The sequence below is a fragment of a genome, unplaced genomic scaffold (genome assembly GCF_019419815.1).
Source record: "Pyrus x bretschneideri cultivar Hongxiangsu unplaced genomic scaffold, Pyrus_bretschneideri_v1 Contig5, whole genome shotgun sequence".
NCBI lineage: Eukaryota > Viridiplantae > Streptophyta > Magnoliopsida > Rosales > Rosaceae > Pyrus > Pyrus x bretschneideri.
The window spans coordinates 6,257,191-6,272,150 of NW_025999787.1; the positions used below are offsets into that span (position 1 = coordinate 6,257,191).

The following is a 14,960-nucleotide window of genomic DNA, read 5'->3' on the forward strand; positions in this document are numbered from 1 at the left end:
AAAATATTAGAGTGCAAGATCGACAGTTTATTTGGTCAGAAAAATAATTTTAAGGATGATTTATTAACGCGATGTAATAATACGTGAACCTTATCTGTAAGGGGTTTGTGACATGACAATTATCATCATCGTAAACTGGTGCAGGATTGTCGGAAGCTGTTAGATATAAATTGGAATGGTTGACTCCGTCATGTGTTTTGTGAAGTTCATTTTAGTTTCCTCTTTATTGGGCATTTAGCCCGTTGTTACCCTTCTTTTTTTTTCTTTCTTTTTTTTTTTTTTATAGCTTTTCATCTTCTTATTGTTTTCAATGTAATTTATGAATTTCATATGCCACATCTTATTTTGTTTTTTTTTAGAAAAAATTAGAATCTTCTGCAGTTTTTAATACTCTTTAGATTAAACATTGGTTCTATTTTGAAATTTGATTAGCGCCTAAACAATAGCCATGTCAACATTTTTATATTTATTTAGATTACATGTAATTATTGTTAGGGATGACAATTCTAACCGTTAAATCCGATAATCATAGATAACCGTCCAAATAGATTGGATTTGGATATGAAAATTCGAATATGGTATGGATATGGGGAAAAACCGTAAACTTTATTTGATTATGGTTTTGGATATGGTTATAGGGGTCCATAATCCATCTCCGAATCCGACCCGAATATTATATATATATTTGATATATAATATAATTTTATTCAATTTACCGAACCCTCCCTATATTAATTCATTATGCATGCATCAAACCCTATACTATCTTTATTATGCACCAAACATCATGCATGGGCATACCAACAACCTCATCAATTCAATACTCTTATTGTTATACTCAACCAAATTAATTCATTGAATCATTTTATATATCAATTATCAAATGTTACAAGTTTATCAAATTCATCTCTCTTCAAGAGTCTCACTGTCAAGAAATTAGTGTATGTTATCATGAACAACTTCAAATACATTGTTATGTTTTTTGTAATTGGATGTTGCTATTTAATGATGGAATTAGTATCTGCTAAAATTTATAATGCGTCAATTGGATGAATATATATTTTTTTTTGTTTTTTGACGAAGATGGATATAACCCATAACCGATTAAAAATCTGTTACCCAAGTGGATATAGTTATGGATAATCCCTGATGGTTAATTTACGGTTATGGATATGGTTAATTTTCATGGTTATGGGGATGGATGTAGCATTTCCGTCCCAAACCGAACCGTTGTCATCCCTAATTATTGTGTTTTTTTAATTTAAAATGTTAATTATTAAATTCATATATATCCTTTTAGGTTGATATATTTTTGTACGTGGCCTTTTTTTCAGGAAGTTAGTTTCTTCTCTCATGTTTAAGCCGTATGGTTTCTTCTCCCACGTTAGAATTATGTGATCCTCATTTTTGAATTTTGAATGGACTTATCCATTTCAATTAGTGGTTGTTTTCACTATTTTATATTGATATCATGTGAGATAATTAGATGTATTCTCTACTTTCGGAGGCTTAAAGCTGGTACGTTCAAATAATATATTTAAACGTACCGAATACGTACCAAGAAGATATATAAAGTAACGTACCAAATATGTATTTTTAAATAAATATAAACGTACAAATAATATATAAATGTACCAAATACATACAAAAAAGAAATATGAACGTACCAAATACATACTAAGAAGATATATAAAGTAACATACCAAATATGTACCAAGGAGAAATATATGTTTAATCAAGAGGAAATATATGTACCAAATATGTTTTTTTTTTAAATAAATATAAACGCACCAAATGCATACAAAAGAGAAAACAAACATACCAAATATGTACCAAGAAGATATATTAAGTAACGTATCAAATATGTACCAAGAAGAAATCTACGTTTCATGTGTAATTTGAAAGACTTGTTATTAAAATTGAATACTACAATATTTATCAACAAGTTTTTAGGAGTTTTGAGATATTATCTAAGAAAATTAAAAGGTATATTAAATATAATAGCAATTCGCATTCATGGGTATTTTGAAAGACTTTTTATTGGAATTAAATTCTACAAGATTTTAGAAGTTTTGATGTATTATCTAGGAATTAAAAGGTATATTTATATACTGGCAAGTTGGGTAATTTAAATTATAAAAAAAAATTACTTCTAATCCATGTGGCACCTAAATTGACACACCCCGATATTTTTAGAAAAATTTTCTGAAGCCTCATGCGCCCCCACAGTGCCGGCCAAGGCATGGCCACACGCGCAGGCACGTGCCTGGCGCACAGACGGAATCCCTAACGAATTTTTGGATCGGGGTGTGTCATAAATTATAGGAAAATGTTTAATCAAAACTCTAAAATGCATAAATGTTTAATCTCAAAATTTTAAAACCTAGGCATCTGTATCAAAACTTGACATTCATTTTGTTGATTAAAAATGTGTGTTCGTGATATTTGAACTTAGCACTTAGTTCAACAAAATAAGTCACATAGTACTACAGTCTAGTGGTATTCCTCTTCGCTTAGAAGTGAAAAGTCTTAGGTTCGAATCTTGTGAATGGTGAATTCGATAAATTAAACTGCCCATTGTGCGGCTTAACATAAAAATATCGATGTCCTAAAAAAATAAAATTTCAACAAAATAAAGATAAAATGCCGCTCAAATCAAATAGTCATATTCGTTACACAAAATTTATTAATTAAGTTTTCTAGTAGTTAATCCTAACTTTCGTTGCTTATTCTCTTATTTTTATCCTCTGAAACTAAACTAAACTATAATTATTTTTCTAGATCAAGATTATAATTTGTTTTAAGGCAAATCCAACTGACACCATACCTTCTTTTTTTCTTTCTATTTTGTCGTCGACAAAGTAACCAAAAAGCCCTACGCATGTACATAAATAATGTGGCTCACAATTCCGTACAAAATTACTCAAGTTTTGGATAACTCCTCCGGTTGCAAAAGTTTGCAAGACACATCCACAACTAGAGGTCGTCTTTTTTCCCTTCATGCAGTACACGTAAATACGCAGCTTCTGCTTTTGCCAAAAGAAGAAAAATTACAGAAGAGAAGAAGTTGAAGTCTCCTGTTCATGGACTCTGCTCGAGCTCCTCACCCCCTCTTCCCTTATATCCTCTCTAGCTCAAGGTACGCTTTCTCGGTCTCTCTTTTTTTATTATTCAACAACTGTCGTCCATAAGATCCTCGTTCTCGTTGTTTTTGAGACATCAGTGATGTTTATTTATTTATATCAATTAATTACTACCGCTTATGAGATATGAATTTTGAGTTTTGTCCGACAAAGTGGAGACTGGATGTCACCAGACCAACACTCTCCCGTTGTTTTTGTTAACGTGGGTGATTATGTCGCAGCTTGCATCGATCTCTCGCAGTTCGTCAATGTCTGTTCCGGCAGAGGTGGTTAAATCCGACTTGTTGGGCTATTGGGGTGTCTGGAAGTAGTGTTGGAGCAGCTGGGAATAGCCTCTTTGGTGATGCTAATTATTTGAAGGGGAGTGAAAATGGTTCTCTGTTGGGTGGGTTAGATGAGTCAGCTTCGGCAGGACCATTTGGGACGTTCGATGCGGAGATCACACCGGAGACCGTTGATTTCTTTGTTAGTGATGCTGAGGGTGACCCTGATTGCCCATCTGCCGGCTACTCTTCCATAGAGCAGGCGCTTAACACATTACGCCAAGGAAAGGTTTGGACTAACTAATCTTGGCTTGTTTGGAATTGTTATTAAACTCACTGAAAACGCTTTTGTTGAAAATGTTTTTGAAACCTTAGTAAAAACGCAAGTAAATTTTGGAAAAACACTTAAAATGCTTCCTAAAAGATGCACATAACTATGCTTCTTCTAGAAAGTACCTCAAGTGCTTTTGGAATCCAAATTTTTTTCCCCTAAAAGCGCTTCAGTAATTTTAAAAACAATTCCAACGAGCGTTAATTTATATATACTAGTAACTAATACTTGTGCTACTGATGCACCTCTTAACAATGGTGCATTTTATGTGAACTGCCACTGATTTGTTTCTTCTTTTTCTCTTTTACGTTTAGTTTGTGATTGTTGTAGATGATGAAAATGGGGGAGTTGAAGGAAACCTAGTCATGGCCGCGTTGTTTGCGAACCCGAAAAACGTAGCGTTCATGATCAAGCAGGGGTCTGGGATTGTCTCAGTAGGCATGATGGAGGAGGATCTTGAAAGATTGGAGCTTCCTCTCATGTCACCAGAGACTGAAGATGAAGACTCTTCTGCTCCCACATTCACAATCACAGTGGTAATAATGCTTTAGCATTGCCCCAGAATACTCCTTAGATCTATGTTACTAGAGTTTTGGGCCATGAAGGAGTTTCGGATGGCATTATTTTTGTGTGACAGTCACACTGTCACGTGATGTTACTAATTTACGTGTTATAATATGAATGAGATATGTCTTAAACGTCGAATGTCGTATTAGTAAATAAATTTATATGTTATAACATAAATGGGTCGATTCGTTTGGAAAGGCTTACTTTGTGAATGGCGTTCTTTTTTCTTGGTTTTAAAGGATGCAAAAGCTGGAACATCAACCGGAGTCTCAGCTGCAGACAGGGCAAAAACTGTGGCTGCTCTATCATCTAATGATTCTAAACCGAAGGACTTCAGAAGGCCTGGCCATGTGTTTCCCCTCAAGTACCGAAATGGCGGGGTTCTTAGGAGAGCCGGTCACACTGAGGCTTCAGTTGATCTCGTTGTTCTGGCCGGCTTAAGGCCGGTGTCTGTTCTTTCAGCAGTAGTTGATGCCGATGACGGCTCTATGGCCTCTTTATCCAATTTGAGGACATTGTCGTTGGAGCATTCCATTCCAATTGTCTCCATTACTGATTTGATCAGGTAATAATAATCCAATTCAATCGTAAATTTCAAAATTTTGTAGCTCAAGCAGTTAAGAGCGTTTACATTTGAGCGAGATAACGTGTTTGGATCTCTCATCCCACCGCATCGCTTGTATCGATAGAAAAAAAAGGGAGCCTCAACAACAAATGTTACTTATGCTAACAGGTACAGGAGAAAGAGGGAAAAATTAGTTGAAAGAAAAGCCGTTTCGCGTCTACCTACGAAATGGGGTCTATTTCAAGCCTATTGCTATCGCTCGAAGCTAGACGGAACAGAACATGTTGCAGTTGTAAAGGTATAAATTAACCTAACCCTTCTTATTTTCTTGTACAAAAACGAGAAGATGGTTCATTTGGCATGTTACAGCAAACTGCAACATTATTTGTACCGAACTTTGCTGCTAAAGCTAATGGACATCAACAGGGAAGCATTGGAAATGGACAAGATGTGCTAGTACGAGTACATTCGGAATGTTTGACAGGAGATATTTTCGGATCAGCGCGGTGTGACTGTGGAAACCAGTTGGATTTGGCAATGCAGCTAATCGAACAAGCCGGTCGAGGAGTCGTTGTGTACCTCAGAGGTCATGAAGGAAGAGGCATTGGTCTAGGCCACAAACTTCAAGCCTATAATCTGCAGGATCAAGGCCATGACACCGTCCAGGCCAACATAGAACTCGGACTATCTGTTGATTCTCGTGAATATGGGATCGGTGCCCAGGTTAGTTTCCCTTATATTGTCAGACTGTGAATTTCGACCTCACATATAAGAATATTTTTCGGAAATTGCAGACTGTGTGACTTACTATACGATTGTTTAAATAATTGTGAGCAGATATTGAGAGACATAGGTGTCCGAACGATGAGGCTAATGACAAACAACCCGGCAAAGTTCACCGGTCTAAAGGGATACGGGTTGGCCGTGGTCGGGAGGGTTCCGGTTTTGACACGAATCACAGAGGAAAACAAGACCTACTTGGAAACAAAAAGAACAAAGATGGGACATGTTTACGGTTCTGATATTCAAGGACTTTCAGATGGATTGTTCATCAACCCTAATGTAAATGACCAAGGTCTGCCGGAATCAGGAAATACTGAAGGTTCAAATTATACGTAGCTTTCACACATGTACAGATATTTAAGGATTTATTTTTTGTACCACAGAGAGTAATTCATTGATTTTGTTATTGATTCCACAATCATTTTCTATCTACTTATGGGGATTATTATAACGGAACTAGCCCTTCGTTTAGTAGTATTTTTGTCTACAATGTTGGATAAGAATATATGTCAATATTAAATAATATTAATATTAACCATAATAATTAATGAACTTATAGTGATGAACATACATCTTGAAATTTGATTCCTATGGCTACTTACAAGAGTGTCATTAATAAGGTGCATAACAAATTGTCCTCGTGGAACAATAGACTGTTTACTTTGAGTTGTAAACTAAGGAATGTTTAGAATTGATTTTGAAATAACTAAACGTGTTTCATGAAACGTCTCTGCCTTCGTTTGATAGAAAATGTTAAAAGTAATTTTGGGTCGCAAAATGATTTTTTTTAAAGAAGTACTTGCCTATAGGAAGCACTTAAATTTTAATCAAATTGAACATTTTACTTAAGAAAAATACTTTTATCAAAAGTGCTTTTTAGAAAAGCTGTAAACGTCCCGTGAGAAAGCCCATATGCTAATGCGGGTGAATAAAATAATTTACATGGGCAGTTATGTAATTTCATTTACTCTATATAATCCCTTCCTCCATTCCAAACCCTACTGGTTCAGCTTCCCGCCAGCAGATTGGCAGGTCTCTCTATCTCTCTCTCTCTCTCTCCACATACGCGCTTTTGAAAACTGAGAAAGTATTGAAATTTACGTGCTGCTGTTTTTGTGTGTCCTTTTACGATTTCCAGGTGGTGATTTGGGAATACAACCAGAGCTTCTTCGTCGGCATCAATGGCTCCAGCTAAAGGTACTGGCCCTTTATTCTCATTTTCAATTCAATTTTCCTATGGTACTGTTTGGTTACTGAGAAAATGGAGGAAAATCGAGTTATTGTCTCGAAATCTCGATATATTTTATTTCTCTTGTCATGATTTCTTAGTATTAGTTAGTGAAAAATGAACTCAATTTACCAAATTGTCGTCGCCGGAGGATCTTTTGGGTTCTTGTGTGTCTAAAACCCTAATGCTGAATGCTGCATTTTCTGAGAAACAGTGGATTAGGATTATTCTATGTTTGTGTGCACCCTAATTTCTTATTTTAACCTTTTATCATTGTGTATGTTATAAGAAAAACTTTATCGTGCTATTTAGTTATGTTTGTTTTAATGGTTGTATTGGACTCCATATGTTACTTCATCAACTGCACAAGAATGTATCGGTGATTTAGTGCTTCGTCATCGTATTCAGTTTACGCCCACATGTTTCCCTTTTCTATTTACATCTCCGTCGTTAACTGCACTTGAATGCATCGGTGATTTAGTTCTTATGATACCTGTCACACTCGGATGCATGGGTCTCCCTTAGAATTCAAATGTTTAGTCAATTGAATAGCACGTTTGGAGTCTAGTTTCGTTTAAGTTTCGTGTGTGTGTGTCGTCAGACTCTAGGGGTATCAAGGGAATTGGAAGACAAAAGTTATAAACTCATAGGCAAGTGGATTTGAACATCTTAGAGTGTGGGTTATAATTATGACTTGTCTGCTAGCATTATTGGTTGAGGGTAGCAGAATTTTGGAGTATTTGGAAGAAATAAATTCTATCAATCTAGTTATAAGTCAATGCCTGTTAACGTTAGCTTGTACTTGCACATTTTCATCGCTTCTACCCGTAGTTATTGACAAGATGTAATTAGCCCTGCAATGGTTTGGGTTTTGTTTAATCAGTAACCATAGGTGATGCAAATTCATTTCCACTCTTAATTGCCATACTCATTGGCCTTTAGTATGTTATTTCCCGTAAGTACCCTTTCGACTTTCCCCTCTCCAATGAGCTACGGGAAAATTTATGTGGATAAAATTTTAAATAGTGTCTATCTGACCAGTGCATATCTTTTGCAGCTGATGTTGCAAAAAAGGCTGACCCAAAGTCACAAGCCGTGAAGGCTGCAAGGGCTTTGAAATCTGGACCTATTGTTAAGAAAGTTAAGAAGATCAGAACCTCAGTTACATTTCACCGCCCTAGGACATTGAAAAAGGAGAGGAACCCTAAGTACCCTCGTGTTAGTGCTACTCCGAGGAACAAGCTTGATCATTATCAGATATTGAAGTATCCTCTGACCACTGAGTCTGCAATGAAGAAGATTGAAGACAACAACACTTTGGTCTTTATTGTTGACATACGTGCTGACAAAAAGAAAATCAAGGATGCCGTGAAGAAGATGTACGACATTCAGACCAAGAAAGTCAATACCTTGATCAGGTTAGTAATGCAATTTCAGTAAAGATTACTGGCTTGTGTTACGTACTTGTTTCTGTGCATCTACGTTGGATAATTTGATAATCTGAATATCTTTTTTGATCCAGGCCCGATGGTACCAAAAAGGCTTATGTTAGGCTCACCCCTGACTACGATGCTTTGGATGTGGCAAACAAAATTGGTATCATCTAAGGTAGTAGTAAAGCTCCATTAAGAGGAAGAGAGTTCTGTGAGTTCGGACTCGGTTTTAGTTTTGAAGTTTTAACAACTTTTGATACCCGATTACCTGTCTCTCTTTTGTGGTTTTAACTGCAGTTCTGACCTAGTAGGCGTGAAAGTTTAATAGATTTTGGAACATTATTTGATTGAGCAGTCATTTTCATATGCAATGACATTTTACATTTTAAGTAATGGTTAATGCCTAAATGTGTTATGAACTTATGATCCATCCGTTCTTTGTACAATGATGGTATGGTAGACGGCGTTGCATGGTGAGAATCACTACCGTCTGTAGTTGAAAGTCATGCAATTGTTGATCTACCGTCATGTTTGTAGGGAGGCTAGGTGGGTAGTGAGTCCAAGGTTTCTGGGTTGCTTCAAACTCAAGTTTCATTTGCATCGGATAAAAGAAAGTTTGGAGTCCACTATATTAATGTTGATTGTTGTTTGAATGGGTGGTTCTCTCCGAAGTTTGATAACATAACATGTACGACAATGCTGGAAATATAATATACATGGCGAGCAAATGCTTCAGTTCGGATTCTACAGCTTCGACCTTTTGCCGGAAACAGGTTAAGGCAAGCGCCGAGTCGTATCTATGCACGTCATTGTTTCTCTAATCCTAAACACCTTCCCCGGTCTGGATCCTACAGCTTTGTCCTGAGCATCTATGCAATTCATTGTTTCTCTCATCTTTTGGATTGGAAAACAAATCAGTGAGCATATCTTGCTTCATGTCATGAGATCTCCACGATGGCGGGTTACATCTATGACGGCAGATCGCAGCAATTCGAAATGCGCTGCCCTTTCTTCAACTTCGTCTCGGCTCAATGTTTCTTCTGGAGTTTGCGTAGGAACAGGAGGATCACGCATCAAATCAGAGACCTGTGATCTGCATATGGGACAGTTTGAGTGAGACACAAACCAAGCGTCTATGCAAGAAATGTGGAATTCATGGGAGCATTTCGGTAGTTCTTTTAGCCATTCCCCGTCTTCGAATTCCCCCAAGCAGATTGCGCAGTCTGTGTTGCTCTGGCCGGGGCTCCGTTCTGCAGCCTCAGCTTCATCTTTCTTCTTGAACTGAGTCACGGGAAGAGACCGAGCAATCGAGAAGTCAAGTCCGTTGCGCTGAAACTGCAGCGAGGGATCGTCTAGGTTGAATTCGCTCGGTACACGACTTTGGTTCGGGTTTCTCGAGAAGCCCGCGCTCTCAAGTGGTCTACAAATCAGTCGGAGTATCTTGTAGTAACCGAAGAGGAGGGTGAAGGTGCAAATAATAGCAACATAAGGTATGATCCATGATTTCCAATTTGGATCTTGGGAGCCTGAAGACATGCTAATCTAACCAAAAGTTCTGTAATTAGAGATTAATTACCAAAATGTTTTCCCAAAAGCGCTTTGTATTAAGCTGTAGTGCTGATTAAATGGGGGTAATTAGCAAACAAATCAGTTTAATTAAAGATTTCAACGATTAAATCAATGATAAAAAAGATGTGGATACCAAAATTATATGAGCTGCTAAATGTGTTTGTGTTGTGGTAGATAATACCAAAGTTGGATTCTGATTTTGTTAAATGACAAACCTCGGAGTGTAGTTTCAAACAAGAGAACTACAGATTAAACAGCACAAAAATTGAAGGTTTATACACTTTTCGCTCGCGTGTTGAGAGAGAGAAAACATGAAGCTATGATAGTTTAGTATTTCTACTCCATACTTCCAAATCGAGGAAAGATTTTCTTTTCACCATTAGTTGATGATAAGCATTACCGGTAAAACTTTGTAGGGTCACTTGAATCACGTTATCCGTAGAGTAGCTCTCACAAAAGCATGAGATTCTCTGTATTTGGCCTCACTTAAGCTCCCACTAATCTCATGCAATGTAAGAGCTTGATGTGATTATACTGCTAAAGAACAAATGAAACACTGTCGCATCAGTTGGAATTCGAAATTTTAGAATTTGATTTGGTGCATGTAGTGTTGGACCAGTATGATCTTTACTCATTAATTTTCCCTATGCAAATGAACTGGCAAACAGAAGCATCTTGATGTAAAAAAAACAAGCAAAAAAGGATAAAACTGAAGCTAAATGGCTATGTCATTTAAAATTGAACCCCCCAAAAAACTAAAGTATCCCATTTTTACACCCTCAACCCTCTCAAACTTCAATTTTTTACACAAAAATTTAAGAAGCAAAAGTTCACCAAAATCTCATTGAAGCCTCTGCCGCTTGCCAATCGAAAATTGGTGGCCAATGCCGGAATTCGAAGCCAACATCCTTGCATTGTTCAGGCATGAAACAGAAGCACCACCGTTGTTGAAGTTCAACATGGAAGCCGAACATGTCTGCGAAAACCCTTGAGACATCTCAGGATATGACGCGGAGTTGATTGGCTTATGAACAACATAACTAGTATTTCCCACTGATTTCTGGTTGAAGCTTGCAGCAGCTTCACAGCCTTCGATTGAAACAGATGGGATTTTGAAGGGCTGCAAAGGAGGGGGGTTTCGCCAACGAGGCATTGGCCCGGAAACAAGAAGCGTCTGGAGCAGTGGACCGGCTTCCATCACAGTCTGCAAGAGCTTGCCCTGTTGAGGCAAAATCTTTCCTTTAACAAAATTGTCAATCACTTGAGAAGCCGGGTCAGGTTTGATCATCCCTGAAGAGACTACACCAGCGGATACAATGCCATTATATTCTTGCACCAGAGGCTGCTGCTTCACAAAAGGAATGCAGCCAGATTCAGCCATGTTCATGTTCGAAAACTCAGGTGAAGAAACCGCATCAAATAAGGAGTCCACAGAGGAAGAGGCGTGCGATTTTTGGGGATTGTAGGTTTCAGAGAGGCTGTTGGATTCAGTTATGCTTGAGTTTGCTTTGGTGGGAAGCAAAAGTGTACTTTCATGAGGAAACATGTTGAGGGGGAGTTCCATTGGACTTGAAGGCATGATCTTGTTTATGAGCTTTTGTAGCTGATCCACGGCATCTTGTCTTTCTTTGTATGCAACGTTTAGAAGATTGACTAGTTTCTTCACATTCTCCTCGCGTTTCCGGATTTCATCCGTTGCGCGTGTTTTTACAGAGTCTAGCTCAAGGGTTGCGTACAGAAGCTTCTGCTTCAGCTCCTCAGCGCTCTGTCAATTCGAAACAGGATTTGAGAGATGAGTTGCAAAATCCATCAAAATAAATAAATTCAAGAACATAAAAAGAACAATTCTGAACATAATAGAAAAGACCAGAAACAATCTCTTCGTGAATAAACTCAAATCATAACACATGAATTAGTAACATCAGACGGTGAGACTGTCACGCTCAAAACATTTTCAAGATCAGACAAACCAAAACCAACATCAAAGGCCACAGTTTCAAACAACAACATGAACACCGAAAACCCCAAAAGTTCTCAACAGGAACATAAAGGAGGAGGATCAAAACAAAATCATGGTATTTCAAAGTTAGGAAGAAAAGTGAAAACCCAACAAGGGCCCATGCAAATCCCACGTCCAGGTCAACAAATCCTGCATTTCTTTTTGAAATAAAGAGAAAAGGGGTAAAAAAAGAGGGCAAATATATAAGGAATTTCCATTAAAACCTACCCCTGTAACCGAAATCAGAGAACTGGGTCCTATAAACTCCTTGAAGTCATGAAATAATTTACAAAGCTTCCATCAAGATTCAATACTACAAACACATTAGAGCCGAAAGATTCTGCATATTCTGTTCATAACATGTATTAATAGTAAAAGTACGCATTTTTCAATAATTTACATGTAACTGTAAGATAGTTTTTATTCACAGAATTCAAGTTGCAGACGTAAATTAAGCCAATTAACCTCGTAAATTAAAATAGTTTATAATTGAATATCGTCTCGTGAACAAAAAAAAAAAAAAAAAAACACAGACAAAATTTTCATTCACAGAATCACAGGACCCTTTACTTTGTAATGAAGCTGCAGGAAAAAAAAATCATAATAAAAATAGTCTTGGAAAGTAAAATCTTTAACAGAAACCAGAAATTGTGAAAACTGAAAACTTTAAAAGTTGAATTCCACGCAGATATGGAAGATCCATCACTAACAATTTAATTCACATAAAAGAACTGAAAGATGAACCAGAAGGGCAATGAATGTGAAAATATTGCAGCACAAACTTGAAAAACCACCATAAAAACACAGAATTGAAGCAAAAAAAAAAAAAAAGCAGCAAACTTTCATTGAACTGCAACACAAACAAGAAGAACCCAACAAAAGATGGCGCTCAGAAGAAAAAATGAGGAGGAACCCACCTCAGGATTAGTAGTCCACAGAGAACCCAGTTCCTCCATTGGAAGATTTTCAACCTCTGGTGAGAAAATGGAAGAAGGGAAGAGAAGGGAGAAGAAAAATGAGAGAATTAGGAGTTAAAGACAAAAGTAAGGCTAAATGTGACAAATTTATAGGAGAATGAGGCAGAACAGAGAGTGATGGCTTTCTCACGAGGATCCATAAAATGCCCACCCCACGTCAAAGAAAATTAAGAAATATGTCCTTAAATTAAATTAAATTAAATTAATCATTTTTAATTTTTGGAGGTTCCAATTAAATTAAATTTCCTTCAAATATTTCCCATTCTTTAAGGACCCTTGTCTCTTACCCAAAACAAAATAATTTGTTACGTGTAAGAAATTTAGACAAATTTGTTTTAGTGATTTTCACTCTCGTTTTTTATTTATGCACTTTGTTACTTGTTTGAATGCGTAAAAAATTTTGCGGTTGCCTAATTGTGAGAATAAGTGCAAAGTGATATATACGAGTATGCTAAGGGTAAGATTCAAAATCTCAATTGTAACAAAAAAAAAAATTCATTTAATCGACTGAAAACCTAAGAGAAAAAAATGAAATGCAAAAATCTTCATTTATTTCTCTCTCTATCCCAAAATAAATAATAAATAAAAAAATTCCCTCTCAATTCTCAAATAAATATAGAACCTTCTGCTTTGATATACTTTTGTGTCGAGGATTTTACGCGGTTTTGCATTATGTGTAGATGGTGACTTCCCATAAATACCCCTATTTTAAATGAAATTCCCCCCCCGGCGCTCACCTTGTCTGGATGAGACTTGTAATTGTATAGCGGCGGAGCGCGATGGGTAATGGTATGCCCCTCCATATTGGTTGATAATGGCAAGATTTATTTTAGGATTGGCATTGGCCAATCAACGGTGAGATGTTTGCTTCCCTTTTTCATTAAGGGTGTCGTTATTTAAATACTTATTTTTACTTTTCACATACCATTCTTAATTTCTAACCGTCAAATCGAATAAATTAAAGAAGATCAATAAATAAAAATTAATAAAGATATATAAAAAATGAAAAGATTATTAGTTCTAAATTATTTTCAACTTTGGGAAGTTTTTATAAAATATTTATTTTGCAATATTCTAAAAAGGAAATTAATAAAAAGTTAATACAAAAAGTTAATTTTTGTAATGTGAAAAGTTGATCCCTAATTTAAAAGTTATTTACTTTTGGGGGGACTCTAGTTTAGAGGCTAATCTTCTTCTACATGCTTCAAATAAATTATTTCACTTCTAAGTCGCTTAGAAGTGAGAGATTTTAGGTTCAAATCTCATGGATGACAAATTCGATACCAAATTAGGCTATTCATTGTGTGGCTTAGCCAAATTTTCCCTTCTCTTAGTGTAAAAATATCGATGTGCTAAAAAAAATCAATCAATAAATAAATAAATAAATTATTTCACTGCATTATTGGTTAATTATTTTTCCAAATTACTGCATTATAAGCAGGTTAATATCGCTTCATTTTTATGGGATTAAGAGTTTAATTAAGGCTGATTTTTAGATACGGTCCTTAGAATTTAATTTTAATCTCATTTTGTCGGTGGTAACTTATAATTCACCATTTACTTCCCAAAACTTAAAGTTCATTCCACTTTGACTCTCTCTTCACCCTGAAACTCAAAAGTCGCCCCCTAAAAAATATGTGAGCCCACCACTTAATAAAACTATGCCACATTTGACAATGAATTTGATTATAATTTTTTACTATGCGTTAACATTTACCAATAAAAAATATTAAAATCGAGTTTTATAGAGTAAAATGACAAAAATGACGAAATTAACATAAAATAGTATAATTTTCACTATGCATTAATATCCTATGAATTTTGAGTTTTATAGAGTAAAATGACTATTTTTGAGTTTCAGGGAGCAAAATGGGATCCAAAATTGAGTTTTAGGGCAAAGTGGAGTGAATTTTGAGTTTCAAAAAGTAAAGTGACAACTTTTGAGTCACAGAGGTAAAGTGAGATTAAAATCAAGTTTTAGAGTGGCGTAGCTAAAAATAAGTCTTAATTAATTAAGTGAATCCTTCAAGATTAGTTGCTGATATTATGAGTTTAAGTGAATATCCACCAAGATTAGAGGGTGAGATTATGAGTTTATGTGG

The 14,960-nt window shown here is 36.1% G+C and overlaps 4 protein-coding genes across 5 annotated transcripts; 2 read left to right on the forward strand and 2 right to left on the reverse strand.

The window, feature by feature from the left end:
- Positions 1-2,937: 2,937 nt before the first annotated feature.
- LOC103929052 (monofunctional riboflavin biosynthesis protein RIBA 3, chloroplastic) lies at positions 2,938-6,108 on the forward strand. Of its 2 annotated transcripts, none has more exons than XM_048569424.1 (7): positions 2,938-3,139; positions 3,365-3,695; positions 4,052-4,273; positions 4,544-4,869; positions 5,038-5,167; positions 5,239-5,592; positions 5,707-6,108. In XM_048569424.1, the coding sequence occupies exons 1-7, from the start codon at positions 3,084-3,086 to the stop codon at positions 5,986-5,988; spliced, it is 1,701 nt and encodes a 566-aa protein (XP_048425381.1). In that variant the 5' UTR covers positions 2,938-3,083; the 3' UTR covers positions 5,989-6,108. The 2 variants fall into 2 exon arrangements, with proteins under 2 accessions (XP_048425381.1, XP_009336474.2); XM_009338199.3 differs by having other exon boundaries at positions 2,941-3,139; positions 5,296-5,592.
- Positions 6,109-6,612: 504 nt separating this feature from the next.
- LOC103948947 (60S ribosomal protein L23a-2) lies at positions 6,613-8,732 on the forward strand. The gene is made up of 4 exons (XM_018647905.2): positions 6,613-6,684; positions 6,791-6,849; positions 7,938-8,298; positions 8,403-8,732. Exons 2-4 carry the CDS (start codon positions 6,834-6,836, stop codon positions 8,485-8,487), a joined length of 462 nt encoding a protein of 153 aa, XP_018503421.1. The 5' UTR covers positions 6,613-6,684; positions 6,791-6,833; the 3' UTR covers positions 8,488-8,732.
- Positions 8,733-9,246: 514 nt separating this feature from the next.
- On the reverse strand, positions 9,247-9,849 carry LOC125470359 (RING-H2 finger protein ATL74-like). Its single transcript, XM_048569320.1, has one exon. The coding sequence runs from the start codon at positions 9,847-9,849 to the stop codon at positions 9,247-9,249; it is 603 nt and encodes a 200-aa protein (XP_048425277.1).
- An 874-nt stretch (positions 9,850-10,723) lies between these two features.
- Positions 10,724-12,965, reverse strand: LOC103929055. The gene is made up of 2 exons (XM_009338202.3): positions 12,799-12,965; positions 10,724-11,647 (listed from the first exon to the last, which is right to left on the reverse strand). Exons 1-2 carry the CDS (start codon positions 12,835-12,837, stop codon positions 10,724-10,726), a joined length of 963 nt encoding a protein of 320 aa, XP_009336477.2. The 5' UTR covers positions 12,838-12,965.
- Positions 12,966-14,960: the final 1,995 nt, after the last annotated feature.